This window comes from Patiria miniata, unplaced genomic scaffold, assembly GCF_015706575.1.
Source record: "Patiria miniata isolate m_02_andy unplaced genomic scaffold, ASM1570657v1 HiC_scaffold_20, whole genome shotgun sequence".
Classification (NCBI taxonomy): domain Eukaryota; kingdom Metazoa; phylum Echinodermata; class Asteroidea; order Valvatida; family Asterinidae; genus Patiria; species Patiria miniata.
In genome coordinates this window covers 137347-154383 of record NW_024037059.1, presented here as the reverse complement: position 1 = coordinate 154383, position 17037 = coordinate 137347, and the positions used below count along the sequence as shown (strand labels likewise).

Here is a 17037-nt window from a genome sequence, read left to right as displayed (position 1 = left end):
GGTCAGCACTAGTCAGAGATGCCATGAAGATCCTAGAAACGACTGGCGCATTTTTAGTAAGACGAAGTACCAACAAACAGAAGGAGTTCCCAAATATAATAAGTAATGCAGTGATACCAATCATAGATGCTTTGATAAAGTCTCCTACCCTGTGCTCATGAGTACTTGATGTGTTCGCAGTCGAATCCAGAAGAAGGCCTACAGTTGTTTCGTTATCTGATACAAACACAGCCATTCTGTCCAAAACGAGTCTTATTCACTACTTCCCTGATGCTCACATTCCTTTCTTCCCACCAGTTAAGAATGGTTTATAAGTTGTGTCGCTAGATTTTTCGAAGTTCCGTTGCGTCGATACTGTACGTGTTTACAAAGTCCAACTATTTGTTTTCATGCATGTCAAGTCCACGAAGAAATCTTGCTTTGCTCAGCGATGAAAATCAACTGCATCCTATGTGGCTCCTAGTATTATGATCATCTCAACCAAACTCTCGATTTTGTTTATCAAGACGCGTACGAGAACTGAGGAAATTGGTTGTTATCTAAGCGCTGCACTAACATGTTATGGTTCAAGTCGTCAAGTATCGCTCCAGAGAGTAAATAAATCCACTGGATGTTAATAAGATTAAGACGTTTGGTATTAACGATCAATTATACCCATGCAATTATTGCGTTGCCTGGACGTTGTCATCGATACGCGACGTATTCCATGACATAATGACAAATTGGATGTGTAATGAACTCTTCATGTCAATAAGACACGCTCCTTTGCCCCTAGATGATGGAATTAATCACGAACAATGGTAAATATTCAGGGTTCTAGTTAGACAATAACGGTCAGGAGTAAAACTAAGTGTTAGATCCTTCCGCTTCTTTCAATGTTTCTTTCAGTTTATTAAAATCAAAGTATGTATTCTTTATGTTAAATAAGTTCGATTTCCATTGACAATTCGTTAAACCTTGCAAGCGTTTACTAGCATTAATGACTGCGCAGATAAACAAGAAAAATTTCAATGTCACAAATACATTTTTATACAATGCGTTACTATCAAGCTAGGCTCAACCTAGCTCATGTCTTTCTCTTATACGTGCATACAAAGTCCTGTACAATGTTCGTAGACAGGTAAGCTCGACGACAAATAAAATGAAATAAAGTAAAAAAAAAAAAAAAAAAAATTTAAAAACAAATTTAATTGTACAAGTTCCCTGCAGGCTTTATTGTTAACCATGAAACAATTCAACATGTGAGATTCAATGCTTGTGATGTATGGGCGCATGTTTACAAGCCACGGTTGTCTGACCTACTATAGGATACGAGCGTGGCAAACCCAGGAGAACCTGCCTCGGTGCTGAAATGAAAACGACTTATTTAATTACATTACAATTAACATGTGTAATATGTGGCATTGCCATATTTTACATCTGACATTTTCTTTGATGAGGCAAGCCCTGCGATTGGAAGAAATCCATTGAATTGGGTGAGAACTGACAACATTCGCTACGTTATTGACCATCAATAAAACCTGTCAATTATTAAACAACAAGTAATATAAACTTGAGAAGAAGTGAAACAGGCAACACAAGTATGTTGAGTGGATTGTCAGAAACGGAGGAAGTCTCATTATTGACACGAAGAAAAACGGAGACGAAGTAATCTACACGTGACATTCTTATGTTGAGTTAATTCATTACTCTGTGCTGACAAATTCAATAAGCGCTTAATTATTGACTGTCAAAAAAACTCCAAAGATATATACAAGTCTTCGTGCCATTTTTTAAGGAAGTGAAACCTAACCCTGCAAAGCCATCATGCGACGAAACTAAATTGATAGCAAGTAAAGAGCATTAAGGAAAGCAATCATTCGAAAGGAAGTAAACATTTGTACATTACATTCGTTGTTTAATCGAAGGTACAGTCATAAACTACTACATATTTCAGAGTCGCAAAATGTTGCTTAATGCTTGCTCATAACGTACTTTATAAAGGCAAGTTTGTAAAGATATTTAACTGTTTGCAAGTTGATCCATCCATGTTATCATACCCTAAAAACCCTGCAGCTATCCATTTTATTCAAACCTACCAAAAGTGCTGTGACTGATCGCGATGAGGAGAGTTGATTTCTCCGACATATCTCCAGACTTACTGTCTACCAGATATGCAATAGATCAGTGACTAGGGACATGTACACTGTTTGATGTTTTGGTTCGATTAACTACACGATTTCAGACATCTTTCAGTGTAAATTAATGAAAACCCTATTTTAAACAACGTATTCGATAGCTAGGATGCAGGTTTGCAGTATCCACGTCTGACAAGAACATTGTTATTTTCAGCAACTGACGTCATTAGGACAACAGAGCACTCATACGAACTCCAGACCCGTAATTCTTTTCTCGTCTTACTTCGAGAACCTGGAGAAAATAATAGGAACAAAATGAGAATCAAGGCATAAAATGATTTCTCTTCCCGTCAGACGGTTCGCGTAAATATTGATTTCGATATTATTTTTTTTGGGGGGGGGGGGTTGCCACTATTTTGTTGTGATTTTGCTGTTATTGATTTTTGTTAATCGTTTTATTTGTTCATAGCTGTTCATGGTCAGTTGTGTTTGTTTTATAGTTATTTACCTTGACAACAACCAGAGCAATGATGAGTAAGATGCAACAAGCGGCCAAGACGGCTACAGCAACGGTCAATCCAGACTCTGCAAGAACAAAAAAACAACAAGACGTTTGTTTGAATCATCCCTCAATTGAACGTGAATGACGCGTGATCAACAAAAAGCGGGTAATGGAAATGTAGACCATCAACTTATGGATAATGTAAAAAAAAAAATGGTTAGGTATCGTTTTTATTGTCAGTTTTCATCAACGTGACAACTTACCAGCATTGCCGTCTGTTGTTAGTTCTGCGTCTCCTTTGACTGTTTCATGACAAGATAAAGGGGGGAAAATCATCATTGTTAGGTAGTTGATGAAAGATGTTTCATTGTTTAATCGGAACTAGAAGGAGAAATGTCACATTTATCTCACCTTTATCGGGTGTTGGCTTTGGGATATGATGCGGTGAATTGTTGGCTGTTCAAGAAGAAAAAGTCGAGAAAAGGACAATTAAATTCGAGTGAATTAAAGTAACTCGAAATGAAAACCACTTTGCCGAACATTATATATGCATACATATCAAGACTTGTGTTTAAAGCACTTAGTTCAGACTTTCAGAGTGATACTGCATCAAATTATAATAATTGATACTCACATCTGACTTTGACGTAGGCACTGTCAATTCTTGTCACCGGTACTACACCAGCAGACGTTGAAACAACACATACATAATTTCCTGTATCGTTGGAAGTGGTATTGTAGATAACCACCTTAAAATGAAGAATGATGAATTACAAGTAAATATAAAGTATTCTGAAGAAAACAACTGACGATTAGTGTAAACTTTATTTCCCTATTGCCGGTATAGACAGACATGGTCCACTTCGCGGGCGTCTTCTTCAGTACGGTTCAGTATATAAAACTCGAGTGAACCACACAACGATTCCTTGGCTTAACGTAGCTTTAAGAAACAAATCGCAAAATGTTGTTTTAAAGATCGATAATACCTTGTATCTCAACTTAATTATAGATAAGATTATTATGTAAGTCGGTCGGTTGATCGGTCTGCATACTTACCCTATAGTAGCCATTCTCCTCATTATCCAGGAAAAAATTAGTCCTGTGTTCTGGGAGGGGGCTACCCGGGGAGTGTGCAGTCACGTGTTCAATTTGAAGTGAATAGTCATGCTTAGGGATGTTCACGTGACATTTTAATTCAATGGATTCTCCCTCTTGCACGTGACTTGCAGTGCGCAGACTCACTTTGACATCAGCTGTACAGGTAATGTTTTGAAAGAAAATAAAATAGGTTGAAGGTGATGAATATTTGTTCTGGTCAAAAATGAGTACGCTACGATGTTAGACCAATCATTTTACTAATGGTTTCATAATAGCTGTATTTGACTTTTCAGTGTCCGATTTTGTCAACAAAGATTGACGACGCTTGGTCAAAATGTTTGTTTGCAGGCAATTCAAAATCGAGTCTTCAGACCTAGTCTTTGGAAGTGATTTGATTGTTATCGAGGTTTTTGTTTGTGACTTTGTAGGTTGGTGAAATTGTGGGTCTAATTGGTTTGGGTTAACTAACCTTTATCACACACCATACCATGGAATCTCTTCAAGCAGTGGCACCTGCCACCATCTAAGCAGTACCCGCTTGATACACACGAGCAATGTGGGCTGTCATCAAGACATAACCCACTACCACCAGATCCTTCACCGTCATCAGAACAAGCTGTCATCATTTACAAATATAGATGGAAACATCTTCATATATGGTAATATTACTTCGGCCGCTTTCATTTGTAATGTTCATGAATTATGGGATTATAAATAGTAGGCAAACTACGGAGATTATGTTAATTTCTATTGCAATGGTGCATAGGCCTAAGCAATCGCATCGAAATGCCGATATTTGCGCTAGATTCGTATTTTAGAGTTTGTGTGCTGACGCCGGCAAGATTGGAGTCCAAACTCCCTTCTTTTTAGACCTGATACAATGAAAAGCTGCCCTGGATAATGTTGCAACTCACTTGTCATTTTTCATGATGCACAGAGGTAAATTAATTAATATGACTTACGTGGCACTGCACAGACTACACGATAACTGTATCCACGACACGGTACGTCATTCCAGCCACCTGTACCATAATCCATTGTAGCACAATCCTCTCTACGACGGTCGTTATTGGGCTCGCCCGGCAACCAATTCCTGCCAAGAAAGTCAATAATAATGTGGTGCTTATAGTGCTTTATACCTCACGTCTCAATGCACTTCACAATTATTATTACCCCTGTTCATCAGGCAATGAGACCAATTTTCACAGCAACTCTAGATCACCGCATTCTGGTCTCTATTTTCATTGGTATGCCTACCCATTTACACTAGAGGTAATTGTAGTAAAGTGTCTTTCCCAAGAACACAAGCACCATACGTTCCCCGTCAGGGATTCGATCCCACTTACCACGGATAATAAACGATAACGAATCAGAAAAGATTAATTATAACTTACGTGAGAATAAAAAAGCTTACTGCAATACGGTTGAGTCTAACATCTCAGACAATTATAAAACAATGACTGGCCCCTTGGAATAATAAGAAGCAATAAAAAAGGGGAGGTCACAAAAGTAAACATACACCTAATAAGATAAGAATTTGAAGCATGTTCATCTTTTATGAAACATACCTGTATGTTGTTTCACTTCCATCAACCCAAAAAAAGTGACCTTCGTGTTGAGCGTCAGTCAAACCAATCCACATGACGGGGTAAACTAACTTGGAGAGAAATGCCTGCAGTAAAATCACCACATAAAACAAAATTAATTAGAAAGTTAAAAGCTAGCCTAAATTAGCTCACCAAGGAATCCGGCCAAAAGTTAATCAACTTCGCCTAGTTCAACGCAACTAAATCTTGCCCATCTTAACTCACTCCATCCCAAACCAAACCAACTTGCCAATCTTTACGTGACATCATTATTTAACCACCAACCCCGCTCAGACCAACCCAAACTATAACCAATATCAACCTACATCTATCAATAATTCCTAAAGACTTAAGCCCGGTTCAAACTCGGCGCGAAAGCGAAAGCGAACGCGAATTTGTGACGTCATGGCAAGTATTCGCGCTGCGAAATCGTAAAAGTTGAACACATTTCAACTCGGGCGAATTTCGCAGCGAATGTTTCATGACGTCGAATTCGCTTCGCATTCGCATTTGCGTGGAGTATGAACCGGGCTTTAGGAAATGTAATGATGATATTATCCTACATTAAGCTCCCCATCTCGGATGATGACCACTTGTGCTCCTTCCTCAATCTGTGCACACGCTGATTGAGCTAATTGCATGGAACTCTTCTTCTCCTCGACTTGCCAGTAACATCGATCACGAAAAAATATTCCTCCATCGTGGCAAATGGGATAATTAGCTGCATGCAACAAAAAAAAATGCAAGTCAGAGAATGCAATCAATAAAAAAAAGTCACTTTACGTTTTATGAGGATCCGTTCAAGAAAAATAGTTTAATACTGCGCAAGATATTTGTAAGTTTTTTTTTTTGGCAATTTATTATGTGGCTGCATTTTTTTTAAAACCTCATGGGTTCCATTTAGAATTAAAGATGGTGCTATCTGACGAAGAGGGGCAAATAATGAAGGGCATTTGAAATTTTTCTCATTTTCACCGCTGAGGGCGTAGTGTGTAGTTCAGTAAGCCTATAATCTATCGCTTACTTATTTCAACTTATATGACAATTCACACGCTTACACGCCTAAATAAAACATTTTTAAGATGCTGCGATTTGAATGGACAATACTACGTACAGGTTGATGAGCATGCGTAGTGATACTCGGAATGACACCGCTGATCCATCCAGTGACCTCCAAGATGAGACATCAATGCACAGTTACGATCAGAGGAGTTCAAAGGATGAGATGAAGCCCAATTGCTATGGCAATCAAAGAAAGATTTCGTATCTCATCGACAAACAACAAAAGTAAGATTGAATAGGGAAATTCGCGGGTGCTTTTTTAACCCAACAAGGAAATTAACTTAAACGATTAATGCATAATCTCATATTTCCGTTTTAAAAGAAAAGTAGTGATTGGTTGCAATTTGTAAAAAAAGGGGGAAAAAAGAAAGCAACTTACGTATAATTTGGATACGTGCCGTCTACCCACAGCCAATGGCCATCTTCATGTGTATCGTGTAGACCGATCCACAGATCGCGATAAGGCAAAGTCGAATGCAACCATTCCTGTGTCAAAGATACGGGATGAACATCATATCAATGTAAAAAAGATTTGCGGATTTTTGAATGTAATTGATAAAAATTAATAAACTGTGGTAGGCCTATTATGATACAAACGGAAAGGACCTAAAAGTTGCATTCGGGCGATAAATATTTGTTGTGGGTGAGGAAGATCATACGAATATGTATAACTTTGTAAGGTCCAAAAATAGCAAAACTCTTCGAAATCCTGCTCAAAGACAATTAAGACGTTCAAAAAGGCTTCAATAAGATAATCTGATTAAAGGCAAACTACGAACAATTGAATTTAAATCATTTTTCACGTTACTTGTAACGGCCGTATGTTGGAAAACTTAAACAACTGAGGGCGTTCATTGCGACAGGATGGAAATGGTACTCACTTGTTGTTTTTTGTTGGTAATCACAGTCATCTGAACATTAGCCCCATATTTGTTGCATTTGTGATGGGCATCCAGCCATTTCGCTGGTTCACTGCTAAACCAATAACATCGATCCTGAAATTGAATTCCACCTGAGCAATACTGTGGATGATTCCCGTCTGGGAAAGGGGTTCAAAAAAGAAAAACAAAGACACGAAGAATCAAGCAGAGATTTATGCAAAACCAAAAACAATGGATACATTTCACCAATCAGGAAACTAATTTAAACAGGGCTTGCAGTTATTTTTTAAGGTCCGAATATAAATGGATGCAAGAGCATTTTTGGTATAGCACTTCAAGACGTGTGTTCCTCTTGTTCAACTTATGTCTAAACCGGAAAGTTATTCAATCCATTTTGCAAAAGCTTGTGTGTGAATGATCAACTTACCAGATTGACAATTAATCTCAGAAAGACAGGAAACCATGGCAATAAAGATCCATGTACTCCATCCAGCCATATTTGCGGTCAATCACTAAATGAGGAAATCAGGCCATGGGAACGGAAATGAAAACTCATAAACCGGATAAAGTAGTGAGATAGATAAGAATAAAATACTTTGTGATACTGCAATTGAAAGTAACGGTTGTGATGATTTGCAGCCGACTTATACTATACAGGCCTCCTTTTCATTACCATTTCACACAAAGTCTGGGCAATTTGTATCAGTCCGAACACACGATGTACATGTACACAATCTTTATGATAACGGTTACTTAGTTTGGTCTGAAATAATTGTTTTGTACCCCTTGGATGTCACATTATTAGTGATGTATGCACGCCCACATTTACGGAATTGCCCCCCCCTGTAAATTCGACATACTCTGTAAATTACGTGTTATTTCTCCATACCTTAATTAATACAATTAAATCATAGACCTTTGTTTATAACGAAAACAATTGCATAGTGAAAGGGGGTATTTCACAACATTGTACTTCTTATACTGAGAAACCATTTTTAAACATGTTCTTAAATTACGTATTAAGCCTCAATGCTCGGTTTAAGCCTACATTTATTCTAGAGGCGTTTTCAGAAAGGTACATAATAAACGCGGGCAAATACTTAATGGGAATACAAAATATACCAAAACACCCCCCCCCCCAAAAAAAATACAACAACAACAACAAACAAACAAACAAACAAACAAAACAAAAACAAAACCAAAAGATAGAATTGTATTTTTCTACTGAATCACTTTGTGAAGAACAGGATCTATGGCCAAGTTCTAACTTCCTGCCACATGTAAAATGAATTATCGATAAATACAGGGCTATGGTCTGGGCAAACATAGACTCGCATAAGAGGCCATATAATTATATTGGACAAATCTAAATACAATAGACCACACTTAAAAAGTCAAATATATAATCATGTATACTCTTCAGTAGGGCCTAATCAACTGCATTACAATAGCAAAGTTCATGTGTTAATTCTAATTGACAAAGTCGGGCTCTATGGCATGACATACACCTTCATTGATTCCTTCTGCGTTATCTATCGAATGCAGATAACCCAAAGTACATAACTCTTGTTCTTTCTAAAGTAGACCTTTATTAAATGAATGCAACGATAAACATACACAAAATGTAAGTTCCCTGACATACCTTGTTCAAACTAGAGCTCAAAGAATCTCGCAATGGTGCACTCATACGTACGTTTGCCAGCAATAATCTTCTCGGTACTGAATGATCCTATTTAAAGGAAGTTCTAGAACTATATAACCTTGGTCATGGCTCGTACCAGTCAAGTCCGGATATCCACGCATAGATACCAACGGATGTTATATTATGCACAGAGAACTTCCACTTTCTCTAAATTATAAAAGGGTTTTGGTGTTTGCCGGTACCCGTTACGGCCTTTGACCGCATGGCTCCGTTCATGACGACGCCCTCAAAGGTACAATGCAAACCAGTACCATACTACATTGTACTTCTGAAAGACACTGAAACTTCATTACGCCTGGCCATGTCCGAAGATCAGGTGATTGATTTCGTCTTTATGCCCTCAGATTCTTTGGTGTACACGTGAGCCCGATGAAGTAAAGGCAGCTAGTGTTATTTTGAGCCGCACACAACAAAATAATGCACGATTGAATCAATTTCTGAAATGCTGATCGGCTTACATGCGCAGGATAAATGGGTTACTGTTACAGACAGTTAAAGTGAGGCGAAAAATAGCCGGTTTTAACCTCAGTTGGCCTCCTTTAAAATGAAATCCGAGTAAGCTCAAGCAAGCATGGATGATGATAATGTCCTATGTTGAGAATATAATTCCAATATTTGGATTTCTAGCGTTCAGAAAAAAAGTGTCATTAATACGGTACCTGTTTAAGAAACATCAAGTGATACCCTACCATCTAGGTTGCAGTATCTTAACTTAAAGGGACACTGGGGGGGGGGGGGGCCTGGAACGGCCCAATTGGGCTACAAAACGCACTTTGAACGAGATGATGTTAATCGGAAACTACATTTAAAGTAGGATATAAACTTTCACACAACTGTCCTTTAAAAACTGGGCGTTTTTGTGTTATTCCTGTATTATGCGTGCGAGAGCGAATTTCGGGGTCCACTTTTGCGACCCCATAACAAGAATTCGAGCTGTTTGGACGCTAGTTGTGATTTCAGTCGTAAAGTGTTCGCCTTTTGCGGACGTTGAAGAAACCATTTTTTTTGCATTGCTGATTGCCGTCACCGCTGTTCCCGAGACACACAACGTGTGTATCGTACACTGAGAACGACACGAAAAACGTATTCGTACTCCGTCGTGTCCGCGCAAGCGGGTTTTGATTCCCCGTCTTTTCTCGAGAACGGTAAGACATTAGATTGGTTTCCTTTCAACCAGATGTTTGAAAAAGGCTAAGTAAACAATCCAAAACTTGACATTTTCGGGGATTTCAGGAACTAGTGTCCCTTTAATACCTCCCTCGTGGAGTACCGATGGACTGATAGACAATGCTCCAATCACAATGTGCTACGACCAACATATACAAACAAAGGAAATGCAATTTCAGTTAAATGCCTAGGCCTGCATGTCCTATTATTTCGTTTGTTGTTCCTTATTCTGTAGAGTTTTTTTTTTTTTAGCAGAAACAGGTGTTTTCCTTTTAGTTTGCATTCAATTTAGACCCATTATTACACTAAAAGGAGAACGTTGATTCAGGCTCAGGACTGAATCAAAATTTTCACACACTTTCTAAATCTCCAATCTACTTGTAAACATGAGTAAACATGATCTGCTTATCCAATAAATAGACGTCATGTGCCTGGCAGAAAGGCATATGCGCGTAATTACCAAAATATTCCCAGCAAAATTATTCGTAGTTACGGTCTAGACAAAGCGAGACAGCGCCTCTTACATTCCACGTAAAGTCGCCGTTCCTGTATAGATGATAAAAAAGCATGAGAAGACACTATTGCACGCTTCGTCAATAATCGGAAAATAGAACGGCAACGGCCATGAACGTTGCATGGGTGCTGTGGATTAAAATATTAATATTTGCAGTCACGGTTCAATGAGCAGCATTTTATTACAGTTAGGCCAAACAAAAAAAATCGGTCTCTGGTCAGACCAAAGTTCCGGAATTGACGCGGCGATGCGGCTTTTTTTTTCTTCTTCAAGCTTGGATTGTACAGACAAGGTGGGGTACTATTTTGCTTTTTTGGTGTCCTCATCTACATTGGTGTCCTCCATAATTTGCCTTGGTGCTTTCGATCATTTGCCTTGGTGCAATTTCCCATTCCTTGGTGCTCTTCGGTAAAACAAATTGAGGAGGTGCGGAAATAGAGGGCGCTGTTGGAGATACCGCGGAACATTTTGAAAAAAAAGAAAGATCGACGCGCATGATTAAAATCGACGTGCGCGCTGACCAGAGACCGACTTATTTTTTTTTTTTGGCCTTATAGGTCAGCAACTCCCATGGCAACCTGATATTTGTTTTGTTTTTTCCCCTCCGCTTTCAGCTGTGAATGTAAAAAAATATGCCTAGGCCTATTGTGCACGCCTCGGTGTTGCTATGGAAATGGCCATTTCCATGGCAACACTGAAATATAAAGACGATCCATGGTTTATAGATTAGGGTGATTTGTTTTGTTGTTAGTTACAAGTGGATATGTATTGAATAGCTTGCTTACTTGACGTTTCGATTGATGCGATCTAGTTTTCTTCAGACTGAGGGATAAACTTGTATTCGTAAACAGCATAGGAAGTTCAATCGATAAAAACGACACAATGCTACTGCATTTGTTATTAGCCTCAGTAATATTGTACTTGTGTGTACATGTTTATGTTTATGATGCATGTATTACTCCAGCAAGCCACATGTGTGGGTTAGTGGACTATGCTTTAGCAACTCCAAGTTTCAATCGATCCATCGCGAAGACGCAGAAACTCTGCTTCAAGCTGTGTCTTGATCATCCCAACTGCAAGTCCACTAACTACTTCTTGAAGACACGCAAGTGTGCTCTCAACAATGTATCGCACTTGGACAGCTATCAAGAGCTGAAGATGGTGTCTGGCAGTTTCTATGCTTTCACTGAGTCAAAGGTGAGTAGTTATAATCCCATGCCTGCCATACTTCAAACGAACATCATAAAAAAGTTGAAAACCTTGGGTCAAAACGTGAGACAAAACATGTAGGCGGCGAATCGCAGTCAGTTTCGTTCTGCCATTTTCAGCCTTTCATATAGTAATTCGTACAAATAACCAAGTTTTATGAGATGTCAATATTATATGTCACAAAATGACATAAAATATGGCAAATCACTCCACTTTAAAATACATGTACAGTGGCTTTTTTAATGATGGCCAATTGAAAATAATCCCCGATTTGACATGGCTACCATCACTAAATAAAGTATTATAATAATTATATCCGCTAAAACACCTTCAAAACAGTATATACGGCATACAAGAAAGGACCAATCTCGCAATATCCGTATCGAGTTTGCACGCTGCGTATTCAAAGGGGAACTGGTGCGGGAGCATGTTATGGAGAAATGACCAATTCAAATAGAAACCAATTTCGAAAAAAAAAAAATTATTTCGCACCCCCCCCCCTGCATTTCAAACTTTCATCTTAAAATATTGTTTTTGCAACATCTAACCAAGTCGAGACGTAATATACGCACTGATGCCCAGTTTCTGCGATTAAAAACCCAAAAGTCTTTGACCTATTTAGTAAGGTTTAATTTTACACCATTATTTTCTGCATGCAAGCATTATATGCATGAATTCAGAAAGGAAAACAAAGTTCAATGCTGCACACTGCATTTTACAAATTGTACAGACTGACTGCACTGTGGGACCAAGCAACGGACTGACTACCAGTCTGGCTGAAACTACCAAAGTATGGACTGAGCAAGGTACAAACAATTAATGAATATGAATTTTACTTGCCACAAACGTATTCAAAAACCAATTCTTTAAGAAAAGCTTTCTGACATATCATGGAAAATCACTTGCAAAAACATTACAAATCAAGATTAGAATGTAAGACTCCACAATGGAGCCCCCATAGAGAAAAAGCTCATCTGTAGAGTCTTACATTCAAAATTACACTAACGAATTAATTTGTTAGTGTGATTTGGAGAAACCTCAACAGTCGAATAGGCCATAAACCCATTTGTTAAAACAATTCGCATTTTTTTGACATTTTGTATTCATCCATTGGTGCACTTTGCACGATCAAAAAACCTCACATTTCCCTGACGCCTTAAAATAAGGGCATGCAGAGCCATAACATTGGATTGTTTAGATCTTACATGTATAGACTGGCAACAAAGAAATGCCACTTGATATATTGTCGGAGCGTCTCATAGTTACAGTATCTAGTGAAGATAAAATCCGTATTTCGTTACCCCCAATTTGTAGAGTTATCACTGATTGGCATGGCAAGTCAGCAGAGCTCAACTTATGGTTTGACAAAATATACCGCTGAAAGAGCGAATGACGGACACTTAAATACGCAAATGACTACAAGTCCCTATTGTTCACACACAGGTAAGAAAGATTTAAGAATATCAGTACATGGACTTATAATCATGCACACGTTTCCCCTCGTCGATAAAAAAAATCACCGAACGCGCACGATGCATCATATGGCGCCTTAAGTTTGTGTATATATACATCAAGGACATTTCTGAAAGTCCGGCTTTGTTCCATTTCCCTTTCGCCAACATAGTACAAAGTGGAATTTGTATCCTTGTTGTGGAGACATTTCTTTGTGCTCGGTGTTCTAAAATTTAGAGTTCAAACTGCTCCTATTTTAACCAGTACATGTATTAATTTCCTGGGCTAAAATTTGGACTTAATATACCTTTAATACATAAAATACTTCAATTTGCGACACATCGTCACACATTGAAAATTACTGGTGTTTGAGTAAAATCCATATATCTATTTCGTGGTAAACTGTCGCATTCACCTATAGAAATTGCTCTATGGAGACATATGTTATACACGTTTCCACAAGGTAGTGAATTACAAAACTACCTCTCTGGCTTTCAAGATTGCGACTTCCGATTATTAAGTTCCGGAACCAAAGACGAAACCGAACCGGCGACGAGGACGAGCAAAGCCCCCTGCAGAGAGAACGGTTCCTCGCGCTCGAATATTCTTTGGTGGAAGTGTCAATGAGCTAAGCAATGACAAGTAATATTTCATGATAAATTATAAATTGAGTAAACATTTTCTAACACCCTAAAGCGCCATCTAAGCATCCATGGTGGCGTGTTGACTTTGGAGGAAAACACTGGCTGGGACGGGTCACTATTGTCAATAGAGGTGACTGCTGCGGTAAGTTACATGTTCAATAACATTCAATAACTCAATATAAGGGTGAGTCAAAAAACCGAAATCCAAATGTCGGGACTATTGTGAAGTTCCGCATGTAGCACTCATTCAAATCACTCATGTAGTTTTCAAGTTACGGAATTTTAAACACAACCACCGTTTTAAAGTTCTGTCCATGGATCACCAAAAAAGGTGTACTATCTTCCAAACCGACCATTATGCAAATTAAGCTCCCATTTTCACGGTGCATTGTAATGGTTTTGAGCTGGTTTTTTCATTTGGATATATGTCAGAACTCTCTAACCATTTTTATTGAAACAATTGCTGAAAGAATGATTGTCAAAAATCCGCCGGGGGGAGGGCAAGGTGCCCAGTGCCCTCTCTGCCCCCCCCCTCCCCTCTCTGGATACGCCACTGCTACTTAAGATGCCTGAACCGTCTCAAAACCGTCTTAAAACCTAAAATGCCGACGTGTAATAGCTACGTTTTGCGTTTAATTTCTTTTGATTGTTTTAACAGGAGATCGCTTGGAGGGGGCTGCTGTACGTGTGGGAATCAGCTTTAACATTACACGTAACATGATATGTGGCTCTGCAGTCACTGCGGATCAAGCCCTGGACGGGGCATGGATTGAAAGGATCTGTGATCCTCCAACTTTGGCACGTTATGTTAGCATAGATGTTGACTATGGGGAAAATGCTAACCCACTTCAACTCTGTGAAGTAATGGTCATGGAATACGTGTAGGGAGACAGTAATTACCACTCATGTCAGAAATGAAGCACGAGTGCACAAAAATTAAAACTAACCTATTCTTCAAATAAAAACAGTCAAGATAACAATGATCTAACTTGAAAACATATATCATATATCTCATATCGGTCGCAGACTACAATTTGTAAAGGTTATTTCAAAGTCGAAAAATTATTGCTGTCTTGTGTGTGCCACAGGGAACAGGGACTTACCCTGTAGTTAATTTTAACGAGTTGTGTGTGAATTCTTTGCTTGTACCTCTCTTACCCAAAATACGGTCAAGCATGGTCTAAAGCTGTGGAATTCCTTGGATGTTTCTAAAATGATATGGAATCTTCAGTTATTTAAACAAAAATATAAGGCCACTGGTCAAGCTACTATTGCAATTAGCATGATTACTGATTAGTCTATTTGTCCCCCTGGAAAAGCAAAAAAAAAAAAGAAAAAAGAAAAAAGGGAAGAAAAAAAAGAAAAAAGAATAGAAAAGAAAAAGAGGCGCGAAGACAAAGTGGTGTAAATTTAATGAGTGGGGGGGGGGGGGCACAATGTCCCTGCCCCCCCTCTAAAACTGATAAATCGAGAATGAGTTGAGAAATACAAGCATTTTTGGGCAAAATCTTTTTTTGCCCCCCTCTAGAAAAAATCCTGGCGACGCCCATGTCCATTGCATACGACTAAAGATCCCAGCGTCGCTACAACTGTCGAAGGGAGGAAAGGGAGTCCACCTGGGCAAGGGTATAGCCCTACACACTAAGTTTGCAAACACCAAACTTACGAGTTTGAGAGATAAGGACAAATTGGTTCAATACTCACCATTTTTACGATGTTTAGCAACCACCACTTCTGCCCGGTTCCTGGAATGTGTCTCAAAAAACGTGCACTGTGCCGGCGCCCGGCGCGGTTTGTTCAATTTTCCCCGCTTTAAAATTGTCCGCGTACGTAAAGTAGTCAGGAGAATTAACGTACAGATCTAACGCAAATGGTGTCTGGGTACAAGACTGAAACTTATTGTAGACAAGTTCCTGTCGTTGAGGGTGCTAATCACATCACTTTTTTGTTCGTACCCCGACCCCGCCCCTGCAAACACGGATGGGAAGGAAAGGGCAGGTGAGCTCCACAGTTTTTTGCTACGGGTGGGGGGGGGGGGGGGGGGTTCCCCCTTCCTCTCCGCCCCCAAATGTGGATACTCCCCAGTTTTCCCCCAATACTTTATCATCTACCACTAGATTCATTATGTTAACATGCATTTTCTTCGCTGTTAAGATTCATAACAAGTTGAAGATAGAGAGTGAATCCTCGATTCTGTGGACACAATTTGGGTCAATGAAAGCATTATAAACATTGGCACTTTAGGCCCCCCCCAAAAAAGTCTCCGGTTTCTGGTATGCGCGTGCGTCGCCGTAGCCATGCGCGTCGGCAAAATGAATTTTTTTTTTTCAATAAAAGATGATGTCTCAAAAACGCCAAACTCACTGGTTTGACCTGAATCCTGCTGCAGCACAATTTTAACGTGTTTTTAGATGGGGGTATGATCGAGAATAAGCTTTATGTGGACTTTCTGGACTCCCGTACATTTTGCACTAAGTTTAGTCGGGCACCATTTGCAGTCATCAGCCGACATTTGAAGCAAACAAGTCAGGTACAAAAAAAGCCGCGTCGCCGCACCACTTTTTGGGCAAGCTCCATACCAGAAACCGGAGACTTTTTTTTTTTGGCCTTAGACAAAACACGACACACATTCACATAATTGTTTTTTTTAAAGTTTCCCACACACTGTTGTCTGCTGCGCTCGCATGTGGTAATGAATCCTAAACCTTACACAGTCATGAAGGCCTAAATCGAAGCAAGTCATCACCAGACGAATTATTCGAGGCCACTTTTAATCTGACAAAAATGCTAGGAAAATCCCTTTCCACTACAAAGAAACAATTAGATTGTTCACACGTTGTTTGTGTATTTTATTTGAAGTTGCTTGCTTGACGCTTGTATCTATTGTAATTTGTTGTAGTTCTTAACATAATTGACTGGACTAATGGCCCGTCATTCTGTTGGGATTTGGGATTGGGGATTATACCCCCCCCCCGAGTCCGGAGGGGGGGGGGGGGGGGGGGAGGTCCGCCAATGTTTCCTTAGGAATCAGGTTAAAAGATCAAAAAGCCAAAGCCAAATTTAAGCCAATTTATGCGACGCCATTGAAGTCCTCAATCGAACC

General features: G+C 39.2%; 2 protein-coding genes across 4 annotated transcripts; one reads left to right on the top strand and one right to left on the bottom strand.

Annotated features, from left to right (window-relative positions):
• Positions 1-867: 867 nt before the first annotated feature.
• On the bottom strand, positions 868-9124 carry LOC119728832 (C-type mannose receptor 2-like). Of its 3 annotated transcripts, none has more exons than XM_038201229.1 (15): positions 8889-9124; positions 7674-7758; positions 7247-7404; positions 6745-6851; positions 6418-6542; positions 5867-6024; positions 5286-5389; positions 4680-4810; positions 4187-4333; positions 3676-3872; positions 3254-3368; positions 3031-3075; positions 2883-2921; positions 2626-2702; positions 868-2409 (listed from the first exon to the last, which is right to left on the bottom strand). In XM_038201229.1, the coding sequence occupies exons 2-15, from the start codon at positions 7741-7743 to the stop codon at positions 2344-2346; spliced, it is 1539 nt and encodes a 512-aa protein (XP_038057157.1). In that variant the 5' UTR covers positions 7744-7758; positions 8889-9124; the 3' UTR covers positions 868-2343. The 3 variants fall into 3 exon arrangements, with proteins under 3 accessions (XP_038057157.1, XP_038057158.1, XP_038057159.1); XM_038201230.1 differs by having other exon boundaries at positions 8940-9124; XM_038201231.1 differs by lacking the exon at positions 7674-7758.
• A 2386-nt stretch (positions 9125-11510) lies between these two features.
• Positions 11511-15235, top strand: LOC119728445 (fucolectin-1-like). The gene is made up of 5 exons (XM_038200688.1): positions 11511-11826; positions 12569-12644; positions 13153-13281; positions 13987-14076; positions 14593-15235. The coding sequence occupies exons 1-5, from the start codon at positions 11512-11514 to the stop codon at positions 14817-14819; spliced, it is 837 nt and encodes a 278-aa protein (XP_038056616.1). The 5' UTR covers position 11511; the 3' UTR covers positions 14820-15235.
• The last annotated feature ends 1802 nt before the right edge of the window (positions 15236-17037 follow it).

Bases quoted from the DNA above. Each gene is read 5' to 3' on its own strand.
- LOC119728832 (XM_038201229.1), bottom strand. From the start codon at position 7,743: ATGGCTGGATGGAGTACATGGATCTTTATTGCCATGGTTTCCTGTCTT. The intron at 4,811-5,285 runs GTATGTTTCATA...CTTTCTTGGCAG, and splicing joins GGAAGTGAAACAACATACAG to GAATTGGTTGCCGGGCGAGC. The intron at 2,410-2,625 runs GTAAATAACTAT...TATTTTCTCCAG, and splicing joins TTGCTCTGGTTGTTGTCAAG to GTTCTCGAAGTAAGACGAGA.
- LOC119728445 (XM_038200688.1), top strand. From the start codon at position 11,512: ATGCTACTGCATTTGTTATTAGCCTCAGTAATATTGTACTTGTGTGTA. The intron at 11,827-12,568 runs GTGAGTAGTTAT...CAAATTGTACAG, and splicing joins ATGCTTTCACTGAGTCAAAG to ACTGACTGCACTGTGGGACC. The intron at 12,645-13,152 runs GTACAAACAATT...CCCAATTTGTAG, and splicing joins CAAAGTATGGACTGAGCAAG to AGTTATCACTGATTGGCATG.